The following is a 24,004-nucleotide window of genomic DNA, read 5'->3' as shown; positions in this document are numbered from 1 at the left end:
ATCAATGGCCTATACAGAAATTAAATAAAGCTATAAAATCTATTTAACTTTTAATTGTATTTGCTATTTAGTGAAGAGCAGCAAATGAATCTCTCATTGTGTTTTGTTTGATAACAGAGGTGTTAATGTAAGAATGCACAGATCTATAATGAATGAATGAATAAAGCATTCGACTACTTTAGTAACTGTTGTGCTCATTTAAGAGAAAATTAGTTGTGTTTAAAATAAAACAAGCAGAATAGAGCAAAAAAAAAAAAAAAAAGAAGCACTTTTCCGATGGTCCCTTACGGAGAGCTCCATTCCGCGCGAGCTCAGCTCTCCCGGCTTAACGCATATCCCAGGCTAAAAGGAGCAGTGCTCGTAATATTGAGCGAAAAAAAAAAGACAGCTGTGAAACATAACCAGCTTTGTCTTTTTGTAGGAAACACACTTTAGATCTTTTTAGGGTAAGAGGTTTTTGAGTTATTGCCATCTATCACTGAATGTGTGTCAGGAATATTGAAAACAAAACCAACTTACCCCCGCTCATTTCTGGCGCCCCCTGGATGTACAGCGCCATTAGCATTTGCCTATACTGCCTATGCCACGGGCCAGCCCTGTCTGAGTCCACTGCATGCTTTCAGAGATGCATCCAGCTCTGTGAGCTCATAAACTCCTCCAGAAACTGAACCTGAATGACAGAGACTTTCAGTGGTGCCTCTGACTGAGCCAAGCCGAGTTTGATGACTTGCTGTCGGTGTCGCCTGGAGGATTTTCCCCGGGACACCATCAACAGGTTCTACGTCACAATCACGCCCCCACAAGAGCAAGCTTCTGATTGGCTAACGCGGTGCGAATGTCCGCTGAAGTTTAGATTTTCGAACTTGAGAGATTTGCGCGAAACGCTCATTAAGTGCGTCAAACGCTCATTTCGCCTTGCGCGTATCACGCTATTTGCACCGCGCCATTCGCGTCATTTGCGCGTATCGCGACGCAGCATGTCTATTCGCGCGTTTGCATTGACTTAACATGTAAATCACTCGCGCTTGACGCGCGTGACGCATCCGGTGTGAACGCAGCATAAGACATGCTCCTACCAAGTACTTATCTCTTTAAAGAGCAACTACTATCTGCTTTTCAGACACCATGACAAGGGAGTTCTCGAGATCTACCTGAACTCAAACTCCCCTCTCGCCTTGCAACAGGAGGGAGCCCCGGGCTCGAGGATCTTATGAGCTCAGGGCTCTCTCCCGGGAGAGCATGCCAAATAAGCTTTATAATCAATCATCAGCTAAGTGTGAACTTTTGAAATGAAGTTTAAAAAATACTGGAACCCTCCTTTCTGTTCTGTCATTGGTCAGGCAAACAGAAATCCATGCCCACAACATTTGGTATTGGTTGAGCCAATATCACAGAAAAAATATGGCAATATATCTTTTGACGTCTTTGTAGTATTCCCATGGTCCTTACTTTCTGTGAATTTTCACAATCATCAATATGACCTTACACTGTCAGTTTTGTTCACATATTGCTTTCAAAAGGTACTTCTGTTTTATAAAAGGAGGATTAGGTTTTAGTTTTTGCATCCAAGCCATGCATTTTGAGATGTTTTTTGGTAATTTAGATTAGGGTTGGGTCGTCCATTCCCCCCGCCCCCATCGCAACAGCAACCCACTCGCAAAAAATATTCCTTATGCCCCCTTTACACTAATACGTCTTAGTTTTGAAATAGCATTTTAGAACAAAATGATCCACGTCCACACTGGCATTTCACCTAGCATTTCTAAAAAAGCCCCCTTCCACAATATACTGCTGAAAACTCACTTCACGTGACCACACACACACACAAACACTCTGTTGTGCGTTGCAGCATATGAGCTCCAGCAGTCAGCCCAAAGAGCAGTGCATGTTAGACAATATATTAAGGATGTACCGCTGGATCGCGTCTCAGTGTAGTTGTTAAACATGATATTTAATTCATCTTGTCTCTGTCTAACGACTCTTCAGTCTTTTGAATCTGTCAGGTCACCTGTCACAGCGTCAGTACACTGCATTAGTCTTTCGCTTTCACGCTTGTACTTAGTAATTTTAGTAAAAACTTCAGATACTGTTGGTTGGTTGCTGTTGGTTGTGCAGCTTTTTTACCAACCAAGTTTGTCGATGCCATTATTATGACACAGATCACTCTTCCTATTCCTGCCAGACTGCAGCGGAAAAAAATGGTTGACAGGTGGTAATTTGTGTGTAACTTATGTTTTTTTATTTAGGATTTGGTTAAGGGTAAAACAAAAACCATGCAGGTCAGGTAGTTGAAACAGTAGGCCACAAATAATTAATTCGTTATGAATGAATTATTCATAAATAAGTAATTTATCGCTGCCTACGACGACGATGCCATCATCCATCGCAATGTTTTACATTAGAAATTGTACAATGCCAAATCAGGGGTGCCCCGATATGATGTAGTTGGTGATATTATTAATTTAAATGTACTTGCATAAATTCACAATATTTTAATAAATAAATAAATTAATTAATAAAATGCAGGCTCTAAATTATTGTGATTTGATCAGCACTACTGACAAAGCTGATTCACTGAGATTTTTATTAAGAAATGATTATTTTTTTAATTAATTTTTTGGTTTGTTTTATCTTATTGAAAACCATAAATCCAAATAAAATAAATAAATAGATACATTTTGAAGTCAGCTGTAGATTCTAGTTTATTTAGCAACTCCATTATTTTGCTAGTTGACTTAATGAATGATTTACTGGGTGTATTTAGCAAAAAGGTACATCAAAAGAAGAACATGTAGTAATATATTGTGCCTGATGGATAAATAATAGTATTAGGATTTGTATAATATGCACATGTATTTGTGTGTGTGTGTGTGTGTGTGTGTGTGCGTGTGTGCGTGTGTGTGTGTGTGTGTGTGTGTGTGTGTGTGTGTGTAGTAATGTCTTTTGTTCAGTTTGTTCATTTGTTTGTTTTATTAATTAATTCATTAATCTTCATGAATTTTAGACATGGCATATACTGTATATTGTACAATAAATGTATGAGAAAAATAACTTACCTGAAAGGTGTTTTTAGACTAAATATTGATTTTTATTTGGTTTGCACTTGTACTTGCTGAATTATTTCAAGGAATAAATGTAATATTTTAAGAGTATTTAATGGAATTAATTAAAACTTCATTATTTCATTTACCAGAAAAAAAATTATATATATATATATATATATATATATATATATATATATATATATATATATATATATATATATATATATATATATATATATATATATATATATATATATACACACACATAACATTACTCATTATTCACAATATATACACAATTCCTAATTTTTTAGTGTGCCACCCCAAGATTTGGTGTGGCCTTACTTGGCCACCCCTTAGAACATTTTCTGGGGTGCCATTGTGCCAAATTGGGCCACATCGCCCAACCCTAATTCAGATCTGCTAATACAGAATAGCATCTGATCCATTTTATCTTATAGCACAGAGCATTTTTTAAGAAACTGTCCTAGCTATATGCAATCTTATTGGATTCAACCTATATTTCCTCTTTTTTCCCTCTTTCAAAAATCAGTCTCACTATTTATTTATTTTTAATTTTTAACTTATTTATTAGTATGCGGCGACGCAGTGGCACAATAGGTAGTGCTGTCGCCTCACAAAAAGAAGGTCACTGGTTCGAGCCTCGGCTGGGTCAGTTGGCGTTTCTGTGTGGAGTTTGGATGTTCTCCCTGTGCTGGTTTCCTCCTGGTGCTCCAGTTTACCATACAGGTCCAAAGACATGCACTATAGGTGAATTGTGTAAGCTAAATTGTCTGTAGTGTATGTTTGTGAATGAGGGTGTATGGATGTTTCACAGTGGTGGGTTGCAGCTGGAAGAGCATCCCTTGTGTAAAACATATGCTGAATAAGTTGGCGGTTCATTCGGCTCTGGCGACCCCTGTTAAATAAAGGGAATAAGCCGAAAAGAAAAAGAATGAATAAACATATATGCAGGAGAAGTATAATTTTTTGGCTTAAATGTCGTCTACAAAAATATCAGCCAAAAGTTTGGGAAGGAATAATGATAATAATTGGCCACCAGGTGGCAGCAAACAGAACAGACAATTTACAAATCCTAATATAAAATACTTAACATGTTCTCTGGCATATAGCAGACAAATAAAACATAAAAATGTATATGAATATAACACAGCTTTGAGCCTTGTTACTGGATTGTGTATTAAACTCTATATTTGCTGATCTGTACATATTACTATCACCACACCTAGTATTCTGTAAATGTACTTCTAAAGTCCCTTAAGCCTGGGAATGTCAACAATGTCCTGGCAGTTTTAATCCAAGAGGGTGAACCTTACAGCATTGCAAACATATACGTACACATAGGCACAACATTAAGTTCAAGGTCGTGGCAGCTGTGATGTTTTGTTTTTTCCTTTCAGTTCCAGGGATTGTGTATGTGAGGTTTCACATTGCTACTTCAGCGAGAAATAGCGACTGTGTCATGATCTCAATTCAAGGCCATTTGTTGCCACACTCTGACAACTAAACCTACAGGTTACACACATGCCTGGGTTTACTGCTCACACATATGTTCTCACAAAATGTGATGAGAGTGTAAAGATTTAACTGACGTCTTCTTTGAGTCCAAGGATTGTTTCACAGACAGCATTATGTGCTTGTATTAAGAGGTGGGTCAGAAGACAATTGTTCACTTCATGAGGTGCTTGAAATATGGTCAGAATGCCTTATGTATGCATTGCATGTTAGTATAAATGTGTATTAAGGTTTTAATAATTTTGGATATTTCATTAGTTTTAGTTTCAATTTCGTTTTGACCTTTTGTCTTTAAATTCAGTTAGTTTAAATAGTTTTAGAGGCAGATATCCTAGTTTTTATTAGTTTCTATATTTAAAAAATGTCTTAGTTTTAGTTTAGTTTTTATTAGTTTCAGTATTAGTTTTAGTTTTTTTTCCAAATGTGGATATTTGTTTGGTGCAAGATTCAAAATCAACTGAATAAATATTGTTTAGTAAAAACTCAGTCATACATTTTTTGAAACATGTTTTCAGAGAACACATAAACACTATCATCATATATAATAAGTGTGTGTATTATGTGTGTATTATCCGATTCCTAGAACTGGATTTGAGAGGTGTTATCCAAATCATGTGGATCATAAGTTTGTAGTTATACGTTAAAAATACCTTTAAATATAAATTTTTAGTACTGCTCCAGTGAACTTGAACAAGTATATTAAAATCCATTAAATTCCCCTAGTCATATTTTTTTTTTCAAAGTATGTTTTAACTGCTTTAAAAATAAGTTAAATCTTTGTAGACTAGAAATATATGTAGTGTATATCATTTATTTAAAATGTGGGCAATACATTATAGATAAATTTTATTTAACAAAAATTATATTAATATTATTTTAAATTCAACTATGGGGTGTTGCTATAGGGGGCCTACAAGACATTGTGCCCAGGGGCCTCTGAATTATTAATCCGGGCCTGGTGATGGGAAATTCAGATTTCTAACGCTGATGTTAGGACTCAACATGTAGTCAGCAAAAGTAATTTCAGTCAGTTAAAACACCATGATCTGAAAAATGTCTTACAGTAAAGTTTTACTAACTGTAAACCCAACTGAATCATGATTCACTTATTTAAATTCCATTACCATTGTCTGTAATGAAATCAACTAAAGTTTTTCACCATATCCTTTCATTTAAGCCCTCGGTTTACCCGTGCTGCTGTTGTCACAAGTTCAGTTCAGTCACACAGCACGCTGTACTGTTTGTGTTTGGTTCACTGAATCACGCATGCGCAGTATTATCGGTTCACCGCTTCTCAACGTGACGTTACTGTTCTAATAACTGAATGAGAGTATATATTGGATTATTTAGAGTCAGAGGGGGGTATCTGCTTGTTAAGTGGTGACGTGTTTGTGACGTATGTAATACTGTTTCCGGGTCCAAGCCGCCATTCATTTGAGTGGAGAAATCATTCATTTATGATCACGTTTTATTCCTATCACACATTAAAGCTAATTTTATATAAAATCATAGTGTACACAACCATCTCTGGGCTTGCTGCATAACAAATACCAAAAATTTAACAATTTATAAAAAAATTTATCACTTTCTGACCATCGGATATTAGGCATGGTCATATATACTGCGATCGTGATTTTCAAAAGCATTAAATCGCTTTGTAAAAGTTTATTATTACCATTTCATTAGTCTCCCTATTCAGTTGAATAGAGCGCTTGGATCAGGAAGCCGCTTCGCGTTATGTCACACTTAACAAGTGGATTGGCTTCTTATAAAGTAAGTAGTTGGTGGATAAGTGCTTACTGGAGTCGCTAATCAAATGATGGTTTCAAACGATTCAGTTCGATTTGGTGAACTAGTTCAACCGGTTCACTAAAAAGATCCGGTTAAAAAGATTTGTTCGCGATCACGATACAGAAATAAAACCCATTATTGGGCACAAATGTGTTAAACTAAAAGTTTTAAGTCTCTGTATTTAATGCTGTCACCGTGCTGCTGTCATGTACACTAGTTTTTGTCGCGGGAGCAACAGAGAGGATGACTAGAGGAGAACCGGCTCGATCTGGCCAATGGCAGCAGGAGACACAGAGGTGCGAAGGGGTCAAACACAAACACCTGCAGCGCAGATTATATTTACTTCTAAAAGGCTTACAGTAAGATTATGCATTAAATACATTTACAAATACGAAAACGAAGGAGGTTTTTGCAATAATTTTAGTTAGTTTCAGTTAGTTTTGTTTGTACACAATAGAGTTTCAGTTCTAGTTTTTGAAAAAACTCGTTTTTATTTTTATTTCAGTTAACGACAATTATTTAACATTTTAGTTTTCGTTTTTTCGTTAGTTTTTGTTAACTATGATAACCTTGATGTGTATTCAGCAAGGCTGTAAATATATATAGTTTTTTTAATTGATTGACAATTTCGACCCGAGACATACTCGCACTTTCCAGTTCAAGCTGCTTCTGTGTTTTTCTTTGCCGGCATTTAACCAATAGCATCTCTGCAACAAAGTGATGTCATGCCGCAACGCGTTGCTGTTTCTGTTTAAAGTCAATAAAGGGGCCAATAATAAATTGGATAAAATCAAATCGTGTTTTACATCCTTTTGTTTGCAAATGTTAGTAAAAAAATTTGCATAAATAATGCTGACCCAGGGTCGATAGTACTGTCACCTCACATCAAGAAGGTCGCTGGTTCAAGTCATGGCTGGGTCAGCTGGCATTTCTGTGTGTAGTTTGCATGTTTTCCTCGTGTTCACGTGGGTTTCATTCAGGTGCTCCTGTTTCCCCCACAATCCAAAGACATGTGCTATACGAAGGTGAATTAAATAAACTAAATTGGCTGTAGTGTACAGTATGTGTGTGGATGAGTGTGTATGGAGGTTTCCCAATCCTGAGTTGCAACTGGAAAGGCATCCGCTGGTAAAACATATGCTGGATAAGTTGGCGGTTCATTCCGCTTGACGACTCTTGATGAATACAGGGAATAAGCCGAAGGAAAATGATTGAATGAATGACGGGTGATCCATCAAGAGCGTTCCACAGATCAACCAATTGTGTCTATTATTATTCATGCCTGTTCAGCTTATGTCAATTAAAAATAGGTTTAATTTCGACAGGAAAGTATGATGACAAAAAGCAACGTTGGAGAGAGAAAGGGGGTGGGATCGGAAAGGCCCCTTAGTTGAAACCAGAACTCAGAAAATAGCAACATTGTTGAGCTAATTTTAATCAAGATAATACAGAATGAAGAGATACACATCAGTAATAAGAAGAAAATCGGGTGGTTTAACTTCTTGTTGCTCATGTGTTTGTAACTGAGGTGTAAGGGAACATTTACACAAAAAATGTTTTTAGTCAAACGTGAGACACAATTCAAAAGAACAAAAATTACAAAAAAATACAAGGTCTTGACATGCTTTTAGAAAGCTGTGTCATGCATGAAATGTGTGCAGAACAGTCTAACGTATCCATCCTATAAGTTTGTGTACTGGAAGCCAGCAAGCAGGAGTTTAAGGCCAGCAAGTAAAACCCGCTCTCCTGACTTCAACAGACACTCTGAGATTGATGCTAGATGCTTTATGATCAAGTCTTCAGCATTCTTATTGCCATCCTTGCCTCCCATGCCATTTTAAATCCTCTTTGGAGTGGTCTGAGCAGAATAAATGAGGGTACATTGGTGCCGTGACCCGGATGGGAGAGTAACAGAGATAAGCTTCAAGCTACAATCAGTGTTGGGAAACCCATGAAGTTTTTAGTGTACTGGATAGAGTCCCCACTTTACATGTCAGCTTAAATCCTGTTTGAAGGGGTCCGAGTAGAACCAATGGTGCTATGACGCAGATGGGTAAGATGTTTTGGAGACCAGCTAGTAAAAACTGCTGGTAAACCTCACTACGCTGGCCTCAATAGGCACACTAAAGACTGATCCTAAAAACTGCATGTTCTTATTATCATCCATTCTTCCTATGCCAGTTGGAATTTAGAGTGGTTTAAGTAGAACTAGAGGGGTCACATTGGTACTGTGACCCAAACAGGTATGAAGTCTAGGTCTGAAGTGTAAGTGCAATGGAGGAAAGCTAGTAAAATCTGTGCGGGTAAGCATCACTAACCTAGATTTAAGAGGTACATTAGTGACTGATGCTAGGAGGGTTTGCACTTAGGGTTCTTGTTATTGTACCCACCATTTATTTCTTTAGACCAGGGTTGCTCAAGTCTGTTCCTGGAGATCTACCTTCCTGCAAAGTTCAGCTTCAACCTTGATCAAACATGCCTGTCTTTAATTACAAAGTGCTCCTTCAGATCCTTCTTAGTTGTTTCAGTTGTGCTTGTTCAGAGTTGGAGATAAAGTCTGCAGGAGGGTTGATCTCCAGGAACACCCTGAAACAAATCCTAGTAGTAGCTCAACAAAAAGGATTACACTCAATAAATAGAAAATAATGGAAATGTGCTACAGTGAAATGCAAAACTGAACAAACCACTTTAAGTAGCCCCTGACCAATAGCCCTTCTCCAACCAACCTGGCTTCTCACTCCTCTCATCACTCCTTATTTATTAGCAGAAGGACAGTCCATTTGTGGATCCATTTTCTTTCTATTCCTGTCTCTCTGTCTTTCCTTCAGTCTTCGTTTTTCTCTTCCACAGCCAACCCTGTGTGTGAGTATTGCTGAGGCAGGGTAATATAATAGGGCTGTTAGAAATAGTGAAACACCCTTGCATGGTGAGAGAACAGAGGGTCAAACAGTACAGACAGAGAGTGTGCGTGGCTGTCAGAGAGAGAGAGAGAGAGACACTGGATTAGTCATGTGGGCAGGATCAAGCTACAGTACAATACTTCGATTTCTGACAGATGGGAAGTGCTGTGTTAAAAGGGAAACCCTGAGAAGAAGACAGATTTTTGACTCGTCAGGGCTCCACTTGGTTAGTCCTATTTAGAACATCAGAACATATATAAGAGTATCAATTTCTTTAACAATAAAAAAAGAATGTCAAAGTGATCGCACAGACACTTTTCACTTATTAAAGAAAGTACACAGTACTGTCAGTCCATTACATTAGGCTACACAGCAGCAACTAGGTGCATATAGGTATGCAGACTTGGACAAGAAGATTCAAACTAATCATCTTAATGGGAAAAAAGGTGATTTAACTGACTTTCAAGTTAGAATGGTTGTTGGTGCAAGATGGGCTGGTCTGAGTATTTCAGAAACTGCTGATATATTGGGGATTGTCACACAGTATGACTTAAAGGTTTCCAAAAAATGGTCTAAAGAAGCTGCAGATCTGAGGTTGAAAATGCCTTGTTGATGTCAGGGAAAGAATGTTCACAGTGGTCAAGCTGATAGAAAGACAACAGTAACTCGAATAACCATAGGTACAACCAATTGTTGTGTATAACACACTAACTTTGAAGCAGATCAATTACAGCTGAAGAAACCAGTGTAAATTTTGTAGAACAGTTGTCTCCAACCTTTTTGTCACCGCAGACCTGTCAACGCTTCACAAGTTTACCGGGGCTTTGTGTGGTGTGCGTACACTCTCAGAAATAAAGGTATGCGAGCTGTAACGGGGGTTTCTGTAACTTTTCAAAAGGTACACATTTGTACCTAAAAAGTCCATATTAGTACCTCAAAAGTTATATTAGTACCTAAACATTTTAAGAGGAACACTTTTGTACTTTTTAGGTACTAATATGTACAATTGAGGTATTAATATGGACCTTTAAGATACAAGTTTGTATCTTTTGAGAAGGTACCACACCAGTGACACCTTTATTTCTGAGAGGCTAGATTGCTAGGTGACCATCAAACATTTTCTCGGATGATGACAAGCTGGCAAAACATTACTGCAACATTGATACAAGTTTTATTCATAGAGAAAATGTGTATATTCCATACAAAATAAGCTGATCGGTCAATTCTTGACGTGACTCACCGTATGCTCACAGCATTCTGAAAACATTTTTAACTGAGTGTAACTGGACGGTGAGTCGCACCACTTGCATGCATATTTGGAGTGCACAAAGCCTGCGCCTCCATTGGAAATAACAAAATTGTGCATGAAAAAGATGCAATATGTGAACGGCCGCCAATATTTTCAATCCCAGCCATTGATCTTCTTTATGCACAGACAAGCTGAATTCACCTGATTTGTTGACAAATGGGTTGAAGATGCATTCCTTGGTAGTTTGTGGGTCCTTCACTGGGCCTTTTCCCCTTCACAAAGAAACTTTCCATGCTGGTTTCTTGCTAATTTTGCTAGTTTGTGGGTTAAATTTAGGCACTCAAGTGACTAAGATGTAACTGAGAGAATATGAATATTTTTCAGAAAGATTTTATTTTGAAAAATTAAGATTTGTCAAAATATTTAAAAAAAAAATATTTTTTTGTGGAAAAATGTAAATTTTTCAAAATAAAAGATTGTTCAGACTCAGATAATAAATAAAATGTAAATAATGAATGATTTCTTGTATGGCCCACCCCAATTGATCTACGAACCGGTACCGGTCCGCAGCCCAGGGTTTGAGGACCACTGCTGTAGAAGATGATCAGAAAAAAAGTTGCCAGGTTGTGGGGGAGATTTTCTTGGTAAATTTTTGGCCATTTAGTACAAACTGATCATCAGTTATGACACAGCCTATTTTAGCTGACCTTGTCCATTGCTTTCAGACCACAGTGTACACATTTTATGAGCTACTTCCAGCAGGAAAACAGCTGAAATAAGTTTCTTTTGCATATTTTTGTTGAGTCAATGCCACAAAGATTTACAGTAAGTCATTTCTGAAGGCAGAAGATGGTCCAACCCAGTACTAGCAAGCTGCACCTAATAAAGTTAACTATATATAAGTACATATAATTGCAAAAACATATAAATACAGACTGCACTGGAGAAGAGTGAAAATCAATGTGCTGTTAGCATATGTGTGTGTGGGTGCTTGTGCAGTAAGCATTTCACATCAGTTAGTTGAGCTGACAGGATTGAGTGCCACTTTCCAGGGTGCCAAAGAGAAACTGCTGAGAGTTGACAAGCACATACAGTCATTCACATTTATCTCGATGTGACAGGCTACACTGTGACTAACAAAAGTCACAATACATAAAATATATCCAATAATAAAAAAGTAAACTCAAGAACACCTGCTCGTATATATAACGCCAACACAGAGGCTCCTATTATCACACCATATATCCAGAGACCTGTGACACTGCCACACACTGTGAAAACGGACTCGGCCTTCAACCTTGGCCAATAAATTTAGTCCCGCTATGAAAAAGAAAGAGTGACAGAGACATATAGATTGGTTACAACACAAGTACATACTAAGGAATCTTGGAAAGCTTTGTGTGACTGGTGATTTATTTGTAACAAGACCAAGAAGTGGAAGGAGGACTGCTAGAATAGCTATAGAATGAGATTAATAGGACGAGGGACATCTGAAACCCAGCTGGTTTGATATAGATGCTCTGATTAATACAGTGTCACATTACGGGGGATCACACAGGGCTAAGTATACGCACCATGCACTGGTGTTGTGTGTAAACATGTGTAAGGAGGTTCTCCCTGTCTTTCGTCAGCTGTCTTAAGTATGCGTTAAGTACGAGTGAAACCCATCCCAGGACTTTTTGGATGGGGGCGCATGGCTCAATCACCGTAAATCTCGGACAAGGATATTTCAACACCAGGATTTAAATGGCGGCGGCAAGTGCCTGGTGATATTTTTCAAGGCATGTTCAATTAGACTCAGAAAGTCGCAAGATGCCTACTGAAAATAATACAATTGACAGTCACTTCATGACACGCTAGTAAACTAAATTCACCCAAATGTAAGAACGTTTAATTTATTTTTTTTTTTCTGATCTTATGAACATTTGGATACCATAAATGCAATTCTAATTTGAGAGGTATTCTAATTCTACACTGCAAAGAACAATTGGCAAACAATTAAATTTGTGCCATTTGCCATCATTCTGCATCAGTCTGTTAAGCCTGGTTTATCCTCGACCTGTCTGCTAGTTCGATTGAGTGTGCGCTGTAAATGTAACATCATTGCGATCTTGGCAGAGGTTTGCGTCATTTCGGCTGGCAGAGTTCACAACTTTTTTTGTAACTTTGTTCCCGACTCCACATCCGAAGATGAACAATTTAGAGCCGAGTCTGACTGAGCAGGGGAAATTTACACTTGCAACATCTTTAGAAATCCAAAAGAGCTACCTGATGTGAAGTCCTCGAGGTTTCTTTTGAAGATTTGAGGAAAAAAAAAAAAAAAAATATATATATATATATATATATATATATATATATATAATTTATTTTTTTTATTTATTGTTTTTTTTGCATTAAAGGTGCAGTAGGTGAAAGTCTCTCTAAAGTCCAATATTACTGATTACAGTAAATGATCTAAATGTGTTTGTATTTATTTTTATATTCTGGGTAAGGCATAAAACTAAAAAAAATTCTTCCAATTAAATATTGTCGGGCCGACATCTCCCATAATTCTGATAAATTGCTGAAACTGTCTGTTAGCCAGTGTAGATTCTGACTTCTGCGCATCTGTTCACGCAGATCCACCGTTCGCGCGTGCCAGCCTGCATGAGCGCCGTGCGTTCTCGAGACAATCACAGACGTGGTGAAATCAAATGCTTAATTGAAACTTTTGAAAGTCCTGAATCAATATTGGAGTTAATTTTGCACTGGAGGAAGGATGACACCATAGCTAAAGTGTTACTGTTTGACAGGTGATATTCTGTTTTAAAACTATTTTAGTCAGACTAAGTTTATGTTAGATTGTGTTGCGTTACGAATGAGTTATATGCACAGACGTGTTGTTCAGCCACTGAAATCTCCTGGCGAAAGATTGATGTGACTATTTTCAGTTTATGAAGGACCTTTGACAGCATCGATAATGTAGATTTTTATTTAATTTAACAACAAAACATCAGTAAATAGCGCTATTCCGCCTAGCCTGCTTTACTGAGCTGAAGATGCTTTTATATTTACATTGGTTCATTTTTGAACAATGACAGCCTTCCTATACTGATTACCATGCTACTCTGAATAATCGCTCTGAAATAGCATGTAAGATTGGCTCAGTAATAAATGTAATTCCTGCACGCCGCCAGCCAAACAATCTAAACTGTTAGTAAGTTCTTCACTGTTAGTAAAGAAGTCTTTACTAAAATCCTGTAAATGGGAAAAATTGTTTTACTGGAATCAACTCTTGAGTCTCCTGTATCATGTGGAGTTGCCTGGTAGGGGTGTTTCAAATGAGTCACCATTTCCCATTCCAGTCAGCATAAAGAGAGCAAGGGAGTTGATTAGGCTTTGGAACGATGCTTTAGAAGCCAAAGCGAGAGAAGTAGACGGATTACAGAGAGGACACAACAACTCAAATGGGACCTGAATATTAATAGTAGCATTAGATTTGTTAGTGCCACCAAGAAAGTGATCTCTCTCTGTCTCACACACACACACACACACAATCCTTCATTCTCTTGCGTGTTGCGTTATGACCCAGTCTATCCTGAAATAGACATAGAGTAAGCCAGAGTATATAAGACGCCGAGTAGATCCCCATCTCTCACCTCTGGTTCTCTCTCTCTCCAAGTCTCTCCTCCCGCCAGCTTTCCCTTCACACAGGTGAGGACAAAATCTCGGGGTCTGAATCAGTTTTCTCAAAGAATTTGCTTCATGAATGAAATTCACTTTGGAAGATTCCAGTGAAAAATACTTGAGATTATACTGCGTTTTCTGAAATTTGATTGCAGGCTGGTATCTTGGCAAACCATTTGTTTTAAGATTTTTAAAATCATTTTTAAAGCTCTAATCACAGGAGATGATTAGTCTGTTTACTTCAGCAAAAGCCTTTATTTTCTAATGGGGTACTATGCATGGGTTAAGATGTAACCAAAAGCAACATCTAAACAGTAGAAGATATTTGAGGTAACTTAAGGACTTCCCCAGATCTACACAGTAGCTAAAGACTCTGGAAAACCTCTGGACACCTTTTGAAAGTGACTCAAATATCCTAGTTTTCTTCTTCAGGAACTTCATTGTATATCTCAGTTAAATGTCGTTGGAACTTCTTGAAGTAAATTGTAATTGTTTAAATTCCTCAAAGAACCATCATACAGAACAACAGTGATTTTCAGAAGAAAATTGTGGGGCTTTTTAGGTTCCTAAAATAACTTACCAACATTTAAAGCTGTCTTGAGGACTTCCAGAAGGAATTTATAAGGTTTTTTATGTTCCTCAAGGAATTAACCTTTACACAAAGGTGCCTTAAGATTCCCCAGAAGGACACTGTGGGTTTTGCAGGTTCCTTAAACAGCTTCTTAGAATTCTCCAGAAGGTTTCTTTGGTGTAACCCTAAATCAAGCCTCAGCACTTTTGTAGTATACATTGAAATTGTTTGTCAGAAATCCTTAAACTTAACTGTTAGCATGCATGAAAACATTGATTGATTGGTTTATATATATTTGTCCAAGTAGTTTTCTTTGGCGAAGCTATTGCAGCAGCTGTGTAAATAGTTGCATGGTGCCTGTGAACACCTGCTGTAAGTGGAAGAAACACCTTCTCATCTGTCATGACATATATTTTAACATTTGAATTCTCCACGTTTGTTGTGCTAGCATTAGCGAGCTAACAAATTTCTATAGCAATAAGTAATTTCTTGTGATTTCAGCAGGATTTACTCTTTTTTCTATTGACTTGAAAAGTTTAACATCTGGTTTTAAATGCTGGTCCCTGATATGTGAAGTGAGGTAAATCAGCCAGATGTCTGTCTTAGCATTACAAGGGAGACCTCAAATGTCACTTCACTTTATAATCTGTGATCTCACTCCCTCACGCACATATATAGTATCCGAACTACAGAAGGATAGAGTTTCTCAAGGGGGCAAACACATTCTTATCTGAAGGCCTTTCAGCCCATCCCAACACACTTGGATGAAACATACCTCAACTTAAATAGACAAACATACAAACACATACACAGCTGTCATGCCTGTGCGCATGCCACCTTTGCAGCATACGAATGCTGTAAAGTTATTTACGGGCGACAGGAACTCTTGCAATCAGAAGAGGCTGAGATGAGAGCAATCGAATCTGTTCTCTTGGCAGCAGATCTCATTGTTGGTTTGTGTTCCTTGCAGCAGTTGCCTGAGCTTGGACACTAATGGATCTTATAGTAAGCTGATACAGCAAGAGGAGGATTTCGTTCAACATCAGTACCTTTGGATAGTAACTGCCATTTGCCAATTGAGTAAAAACTGGCACTTGAGAATCAGTTTCTTGGCAACATTTGTGGTAATGAGTTATTAGGGTTGTAACAATATACCGGTATGACGGTCTACCACGATTTGAACGTGCACGATTATCATACCATGAACAATTGCAAATCAACGGTTTTAACCCTTAAAGACCGAGACAGCCGCCCACGGCTAAAAAAAAGTATTGCTCTTAAATGTTTAGTAACTTTTGATCCGCTGATCCGATTCATACAATTCAAAGATTGGCATAAATAAGAGAATCTCAGCTTTCCAGTGCTGTATCACATAACATTCGCAGACTTTCAGAGGCTCCGGAATCAGTGCGGTTACATCATCAAAATTCGACAACGCTGATTTGACAAAGAAACGTTCGTCACTGTGTCTCCGGACAAACCAGACATGATACATTGATGCATTGTCCCTCCTCCATGCCCAGATTGGTTCAAACTCGCTATATCACAACCAATAAGCATAGGTTTCGCTTTTGTTTGTGGACCAACAATGAGCTTTTTGAACAACACGGAATGAGAGATAGGCATACATTTATGCGCGGCTAAATAAAACGCAAAAAAAAGTTTTGCATGAAATAATTCTCATACTAAGTACTTTTGCATGCACAGCAGCACAGAAACATGACAAAACAGTGACACAGCAAAGACGAACTGCTGCTCTTGCTGTTTTCAAAAGACATTGCAGACAACCATATCCAAATCCATATCCAGACAACCATATCCATGCTGGCACATAAAACCTAAGGATGTTCCATATTGAATCTAGTTTCGTTATGTAACTATTTATAGTATAATAAATATTTATATCTATTTTTTACTGAGGATTTGCACCATGTTTATTTGGACTTTATTTGGACTTTGACACATTATTTATTATTTTCTTATTTTTTTATTTGTTCATTGTAAGTGGTGTTGTTTATAGTAACTGAAAATAAATTATTTGGAAAAAATCTAATTTGCTTCACTGTTCTATTATTTTGTAACATTTGTAACATACCGTATACCGCGAAACCGTCAAACCGTGGTATTGTTTTAGACGATTATCATACCGTAAAAAATTCATACCGTCACAACCCTATGAGTTATATTAATCATTTTGCTGATACTTTATCAGGTTTGATATATTGAGTTCGAACCCTCTTACAGTATTTAGATTTACAGTATCTACAGTAGGTTATTTGCCATTTCAATTCATCAACCCAATTTGGGATTATCAGACTGTTCTAAAATAGCACAAATGCAACATGAGAATATAAAAATAAGGGATATCCCAACCCAGAGTGTCCACATTTTTTTTTTCAAATCACGAGTACAGAATCTGTTTGAAATCTATTTCTTACTACATTAACACACCGATACATGAACAAACTGTTTTGAGGATTGCATAGGAGTGGTGATGGCGCCTGTAATTGAAAGGACGGGAATCCTGCCGTTGTTTTCATGTCTAAATAAAATGAAAGAACAGAACAGAATCACATTTAAAAGCAAGGGGCACCCCCTGGTGGTTCGGTGGTATGGTTAGCATATTGGCAGTTTTGTTTTTATGTTTATTGCCACCCTTCATAGAAAGATTGAAAATACCGGTAAATACCTTTACAAGATCAAATCAGGATTGAATTGTAAAATACAGGATAATCCCGGGAAAAATGGGAGGGTTGACTGGTATGATTCAATTAATTAAACTTTGAAGTGAACGCCAAGGTGAATTACGCCACTTTAGCGCCCCTTGTAGATACTACTGGAAAAAGCAGTTTGCGATTTCAATTTAAGTTTTAAAAGTATCAAAATTGCTAAACATGAAACTTGAAATCACGACAAGAACAGTTTTGTTCATCTACGTATTTGTGATAAACCATAGTTCAGGTTTTGGAGACTTACATATTGAGTAAATCTAAAGCTTTGTAGCAAAATGTAATCCACATGTAAGATTTTCTCGAGCAACACCAATTTATTTTAATGCATTTTGATGGTTTATTTAAGCACATTTATGGGGGCGTGGGGGAATTGAAAAAGCATATTTTTTAAACATGTTTGAAGCGTGTGGTTTTGAAAAATGATACCTACGTCATTTTTGTGTAAACAATACAAATGTCACTTTTTGAAAACAAAGAGTACATGTCTATTATGTATTCAGTCTATGGTCATGAGCGAGTACCTGGTACCCAAAACAATGATGAACTGCATAACTATAAAAATATCATCGCCCATTACTGCCCTGGCATGCAAAACACAGAATTTTGTAATTTATGCAAAGCCATGTGAACAGGTATAAAATAACATTGTTGTCTTATTATTCTTAAATTTTAATAACATTTCAGTTTTTAGCACATTGCTATGCAAACAACTCTTGATAAAGGCAAGGCTAGTCATTTTAGTGGCAAAAGACGTGACTAAACTAAATAGATAAACACATAGACAACACAATAAAATTAGCACAGGATTAGAGACATGAGTGTACAATCCCTGGTTATAAAAATAAACACAACCTACTTCCTTTGTTATATTTAAGACTACAATTGCACTACAAGTGCATTGTGTGCTGTTTTTGACATGCATGTATTGAAACTCATAATGCAATGAATTAGATTGGATTTTTTTCTAGCATTTTACTACAAACAGAAAAAAGACTAAATACCTTTTTATGTCTTCAGACTGGGTCCTGTGCTGCTCAAAGCCTTTTGGGAAATTTTGTAGTGTTGATTCACAAACACATATTTGGCGCATTACGTTTATATCAGTTATTAGCACCTAATATATCATCTCTTGCTCTCTTTTTCTTTTTTAATCTTCAAGCTGTCAAGATGGCCATGAAAAACCTTTTGAAAGATGACGATATCAAGAAAGCCCTTGATCAATTCAAAGGTGAGTTTAGTAAAACATACAGAAATTGGTAATGCAAATATGGAGATTAAAATACACTTACAATAGTTAACCTGAGCTAAAAATGGGGGGAATTCACACTTTGCTGATGATTGATTATAAAGCTTGTTTGGCATGCTGTCCCGGGAGAGAGGCCAGGGCCCAGGAGCCCAGGGTTCCCTCCCGTTTGCAAGGCGAGAGGGGAGTTTGAGCTAAGTAGATCTCGAGAACTCCCCTGCTGTAGTAACTAATGAACAGATAGTGATTGCTCTTAAGAGATAACTACTTACTAGGAGCATGTCTATGGTGGCGATTTGGATGAGTCAGTTAACTAAAGTTGCATGATTTTGGACGGTGGGAGGAAACCAGGGAACCCGGGGGAAACCCACAAGAGCAAGGGGAGAATGTGTTAACTATGCACAGAAATTTTGGCTGGCTTGGTAAGAATTAGAACCAGTGACATTCTTGCTGTGAAGCAACAGTGCTTACCACTGAGCCACCGTCCCATTCATCTAGGAAAGGAGGAGTAGGGGTGGAAAGGGTTCGTTCAAAATGAAGATGGTTGTTATATAGAACTTAGAGTATTTATAGTGGCTCAGGAATTGTCTGATTGGTGAATCATAAATGGAATAATGCGGGTCCAGCCGCAAGCGATCATAAGCATGTGATCCTCTCGAAATTAGCTTATAAAAAAACTTAACTTTAGTTTAATTTTGCTTTATTAAAATAAAATTGTATGTTAATATATAATGGACCTAACTTCAAATCTAACTATACGCAACATTTTAAAGAGATTAATTATTGTTTTCCTTATATGGATTAAGACATATTGGTTAAGAAACTGAGTGGAACTGGTGGTTTTCTGTGGTAAACCGTGCTCTTTAGCTAATGCTATCAGCTGAAGTGTGTTTCTATTAAACAGCTGCTGACAGTTTCGACCACAAGAAGTTCTTCGATGTGGTGGGACTGAAGGCTCTGTCTGCTGACAACGTGAAGTTGGTCTTCAAAGCTCTGGATGTGGACGCCAGCGGCTTCATCGAGGAGGAAGAGCTTAAGTGAGAGACGTTGCTTCTTTATATTATTTCATATTTTTTATTTAGATTTTTTTAAATAATTTGATTTGATTGCAGTACTTGAGGAATAAATTAAGATTTTATTTAGTTACAATTCAAACATTTCTGAAAATTTGACAAATTTTTACTCCTTTAAATTTGATTTCAACTAATAAGTGTTTATTTTTGTTTAAAAATAGCATTTTTGCATTTGATTTTGTTACATCTTACGCACATCATAAATAGACAATCCAATGTGTGCTTAACATTTAAGAACCAGTGTGTGTGTGTGTGTGTGTGTGTGTGTGTGTGTGTGTGTGTGTGTGTGTGTGTGTGTGTGTGTGTGTGTGTGTTTGTGTGTGTGTGTGTGTGTTTGTGTGTGTGTTTTCACAGCATTGCTTTCATTGTTACAAATTCTCTCTGGATTTACAATTTGTACACTACTTGTCGCCTATCCAAGTTTTAGGAACAACAACTAATAACTTGACTTCTAGTTGATCATTTGTTATCAGAAGTGCCTTATATAAAAGGCAAAGGCCTCTAGATTACACTTATTTTACCAAAATAAAATTTGATCTTGCCTTGATTTTTAAATATTTAACTATGACAGTAAGGTCTGACTTTGTCAAAAGTCTTGTCACTTAACAGGAATAATGTACAGTATAGAATACAAAGTCATGTGCAGTGAAAAAAAGTGAATATTGTGTATGACTCCCACGAGCTTAGAGGACTGAAATGACTCAAATAACTAAACTAAACTAAATAAAGTCATCTGGAATGGTAAAGAAAGCATTCTTGCAGGACTTCCAGATTTTATCAAGATTATTTGGATTCATCTTCAATACCTCCTCCTTCATCTAACTACAGACATGCTCAATAATGTTCATGTCTGGTGACTGGGCTAATTCTGGAGCACCTTGTCTTTCTTTACTTTCAGGAACTTTGATTTTGAGGCTAAAGTATGAGGAGCGTAATCTTGCTGAATTTGCCTTCCCTTTGGCTGATTTTCTATTAAGTGACAAGACAAGCAAAATTTTCGGTCCCACTTTATATTAAGTGTCCTTAACTACTATGTATTTACATCAAAAAATAAATACAATGTACTTACTGTGTTTATAATGTTTTTGAGAACACTTGTGGTGCTTTTGAGTTAAGATAGAGGTTGGGTTATGGACAGGTTTGGTGGTATGGGTAGGTTTAAGGGTGGGTTAAGGTGTAAGGGATGGTCAACAGTGTATTTACAAATGTAATTACAAAAGTTTATTACAGATGTAATTACATACATGTATTTAATCAATCATGTTCACAGTAGATACATGTATTTACACAATAAGTACATTGTAACAAACTATTAACTCCTGTGTAAGTACAATTAGTTAAGGCCACTTAATATAAAGTGGGACCAAATTTTCTATTAAGTGACAAGACAAGCAAAGTCAGTCCTTACAATCCTTTTTAAATAATTAAAAACCAAGGTATGTTATTTCGGTAAAATAAGCGTAATCTAGAGGCTTTTCATATAAGCCACTTCTGATACCAAAAGATCAACTAATTCAAGTTATTCTTTGTTGTTCCTAAAATTTGGATAGGCAACAAGACTTTTGTCAGGTAGTGTATATTGACTATTATAAAGTATACAGCTTTTAAAAAACTGAAAATCCAGCCCAATCTCATGAGGAAACATAACTATTTTATGTAGGCTACTGTCAGAAAATAGGCTAATTCATAGGATTTCATTTGTACAGAAGTTTAGTTTTTAAATGGAGTTTTTTTTATACAGTGTGTTGACCCCAAACTGCATCCCTAAACTAAATAGATGAGAAAATCATAAAAATTTTTAATGAGATTGTAAAAATCATACAAATTAGCTACAAAATCTAAAAGCTTCAAATTAAAGTGATATATCATCAGAATATCAGAATTTATGTTTGTCTTGTTTTAATTGTTGTCTGCTATTGATAGATGTTTTTGACCTTATTAAAATGTATTTTAGTGTATGCCTTTATCCAAACTTATTGTGTCTGTCTGACGAAATACTTTCTGTTTTTTTTGTTTTTCTTAACTTCACATTAGAGTAGGATTTACTGGCCTGTAGCCAGCCTGGTGAAAGGGGTGGTTCTTTTTTCTCTAAAAGTTAAATACTGCATTTAGTGACATTTTAAGCCCTATTTTTAGCTGAATTAGCTTGTCGGATGGTCATCAAAACCCCACTTTTTGATGTACCTAAAGTATTTCCTAAAGATATAAAATAAAGAAACATGAAAAGACTTATTTTTAAAATACTAATTTATTACATCATAATATCATTAGAAAAGAAAAAATAAATAAATCTGTCCTGTCTGACGAAGTCTGAGGCCTATTGTCATTTATTATGCAAATAACAAACTTGCCACAGTTCAGTCAGAATTTGGCCATTCGAATGATAAAAAAATTGAAACATCAAACTAATAATAGATAATATATATATTTTTTTAGCCTCCCTTGTCAATTTTAAAAATTCATGGATAACAACAACAGCAAAATTGTTGTTCAGATATGGGCTGATTTTGGTGCTTTAAAACTTTTTATTGGTCCTTTTTTGTTTTTAAGAATAAGGTCCAAGATTTGGAATAAAAGGCCTTATTTACACTGCATGGTTTTAGTGACTCAATTTTTTTTCTCTCATGTGGCACAGACCAGATATGGCCCATGTACATATAAGCAGAAAAAAAATTACATGGATTCCGATGTACTCTGAATATCAGAATCAGACCTTGTTCATACGTGGGAATTAATCATATATATATATATATATATATATATATATCGGATCTGTGCCCTCATGTCTGCAGTATGAGCAGGTAGATTGGATTTTCACCTGTCAATGCGAGTTGCTCATAATTTAAAATCATAGTGAATGATGACAAGTCTGACGCATTTCAGAATTTTAGACATCAGCAGAGTCAGCAAACATTAAGGGCTCTATTTTGACGATCCAATGCGCAAAGTGCAAAGCGCTGTGGCGCATGGTCTAAAAGGGTTGAGCTTATTCTCTTAATGAGTTATAGGTGTGTTTTGAGAATAAACCAATCAGAGTCTCATCTCCCATTCCTTTTAAGAGTCAGTTGAATCGCGCCATAGCGCATTTGCTATTTACATGACGGACTTTGTAAGTGGAAAAACTGAACGCTACACTAGCAAGAAAACAGTTAAACAGAGCATCTGCAGCGCGAGAATGAGGGAGTGAAACCTTGTACACAGACATCAATTAGCCTATAAATAATTAATTTTGTTTGTTAAGCGCAAAGATTTGTTTGAAAACTATTTCTAAATTCAGTTCTAATTTCCAGCAAACAAATAAATGAACAATAATAACGATTCCAGTGAAATGAATAATAACGAAGTGTGGTCAAAAAACTGAGTTATATCCTAAAACACATGCAGTGCCCCATATAGTCTAAAACCTGACAGGTGGGCAAATCTAAGCTCGTTTTTAATAAAACAAATATAAATATGGATATAATAAATAATGCTGCTAATAATAATAACATTATACAAAAGCAAATTGTTATGAATGAACTAAAAAAAACCTCCCGAGATGAAGAAGGCATGAATGTATGGTTTTTATATTTATTTAGGCTAGAAAATAATGTTTTGTAATATTTTAATCCTTTATATTTATATCGTATATCACCTTATTATATCCTATATATATATATATATATATATATATATATATATATATATATATATATATATATATCCTTAATATTTTAATTCTTTTTAATTTGTAAAGATATTTGCGTATTGCTCTACATCTTGTGAGTTTTAAGCAGTGTGTAAGCGAGGCGCACAACTATCGCGCTCTGCGCTGGACTTTATAGTTTCTCAAAATAGCAACGCTCCAGCAATGCACCTCCACACGCCTTTCTTTTTAGACCAGAACTCCTATGGGCACACAAATGAGCGCAAATGCATTTGCTATTTAAACAGCGTGGCGCAAAACGTCAAAACGACTCTTGCGCCAAACTGAATCTAGCAAACAACAATTGCTTGCGCCACATTGTGCCCGGTGTATGGTAGGGCCCTCAATCTCATACATGAGGACTAAATACACTTTTATATTGTCATATAGCACAATTATTTGAGCATGTTAACAAGAGAGAGAGAGAGAGTAACATCCGCCACGTAACCTATGTAAACTAATATAAAACTGTGCCATACCTCACGTGCATAAATCACGCCAAGGACATTACATT

The 24,004-nt window shown here is 36.5% G+C and overlaps 1 protein-coding gene across 4 annotated transcripts in view; it reads left to right on the top strand.

The window, feature by feature from the left end:
* pvalb7 (parvalbumin 7) overlaps positions 1–24,004 on the top strand; it is a 71,347-nt gene that overhangs the window by 38,479 nt on the left and 8,864 nt on the right. For 3 of the 4 annotated variants that reach the window (NM_205574.2, XM_087302512.1, XM_087302513.1), the window contains 2 exon segments: positions 18,649–18,717; positions 19,637–19,769. In NM_205574.2, the coding sequence (NP_991137.2) occupies positions 18,657–18,717; positions 19,637–19,769 (194 nt within the window). In that variant the 5' untranslated portion in view covers positions 18,649–18,656. 4 annotated transcript variants of the gene reach the window in all.

Source organism: Danio rerio, chromosome 22 (genome assembly GCF_052040795.2).
Source record: "Danio rerio strain M-AB ecotype USA chromosome 22, GRCz13ab, whole genome shotgun sequence".
NCBI classification, from domain to species: domain Eukaryota; kingdom Metazoa; phylum Chordata; class Actinopteri; order Cypriniformes; family Danionidae; genus Danio; species Danio rerio.
Note: the sequence above shows the minus strand (reverse complement) of the source record. Positions and strands in the feature narration are given on the sequence as shown.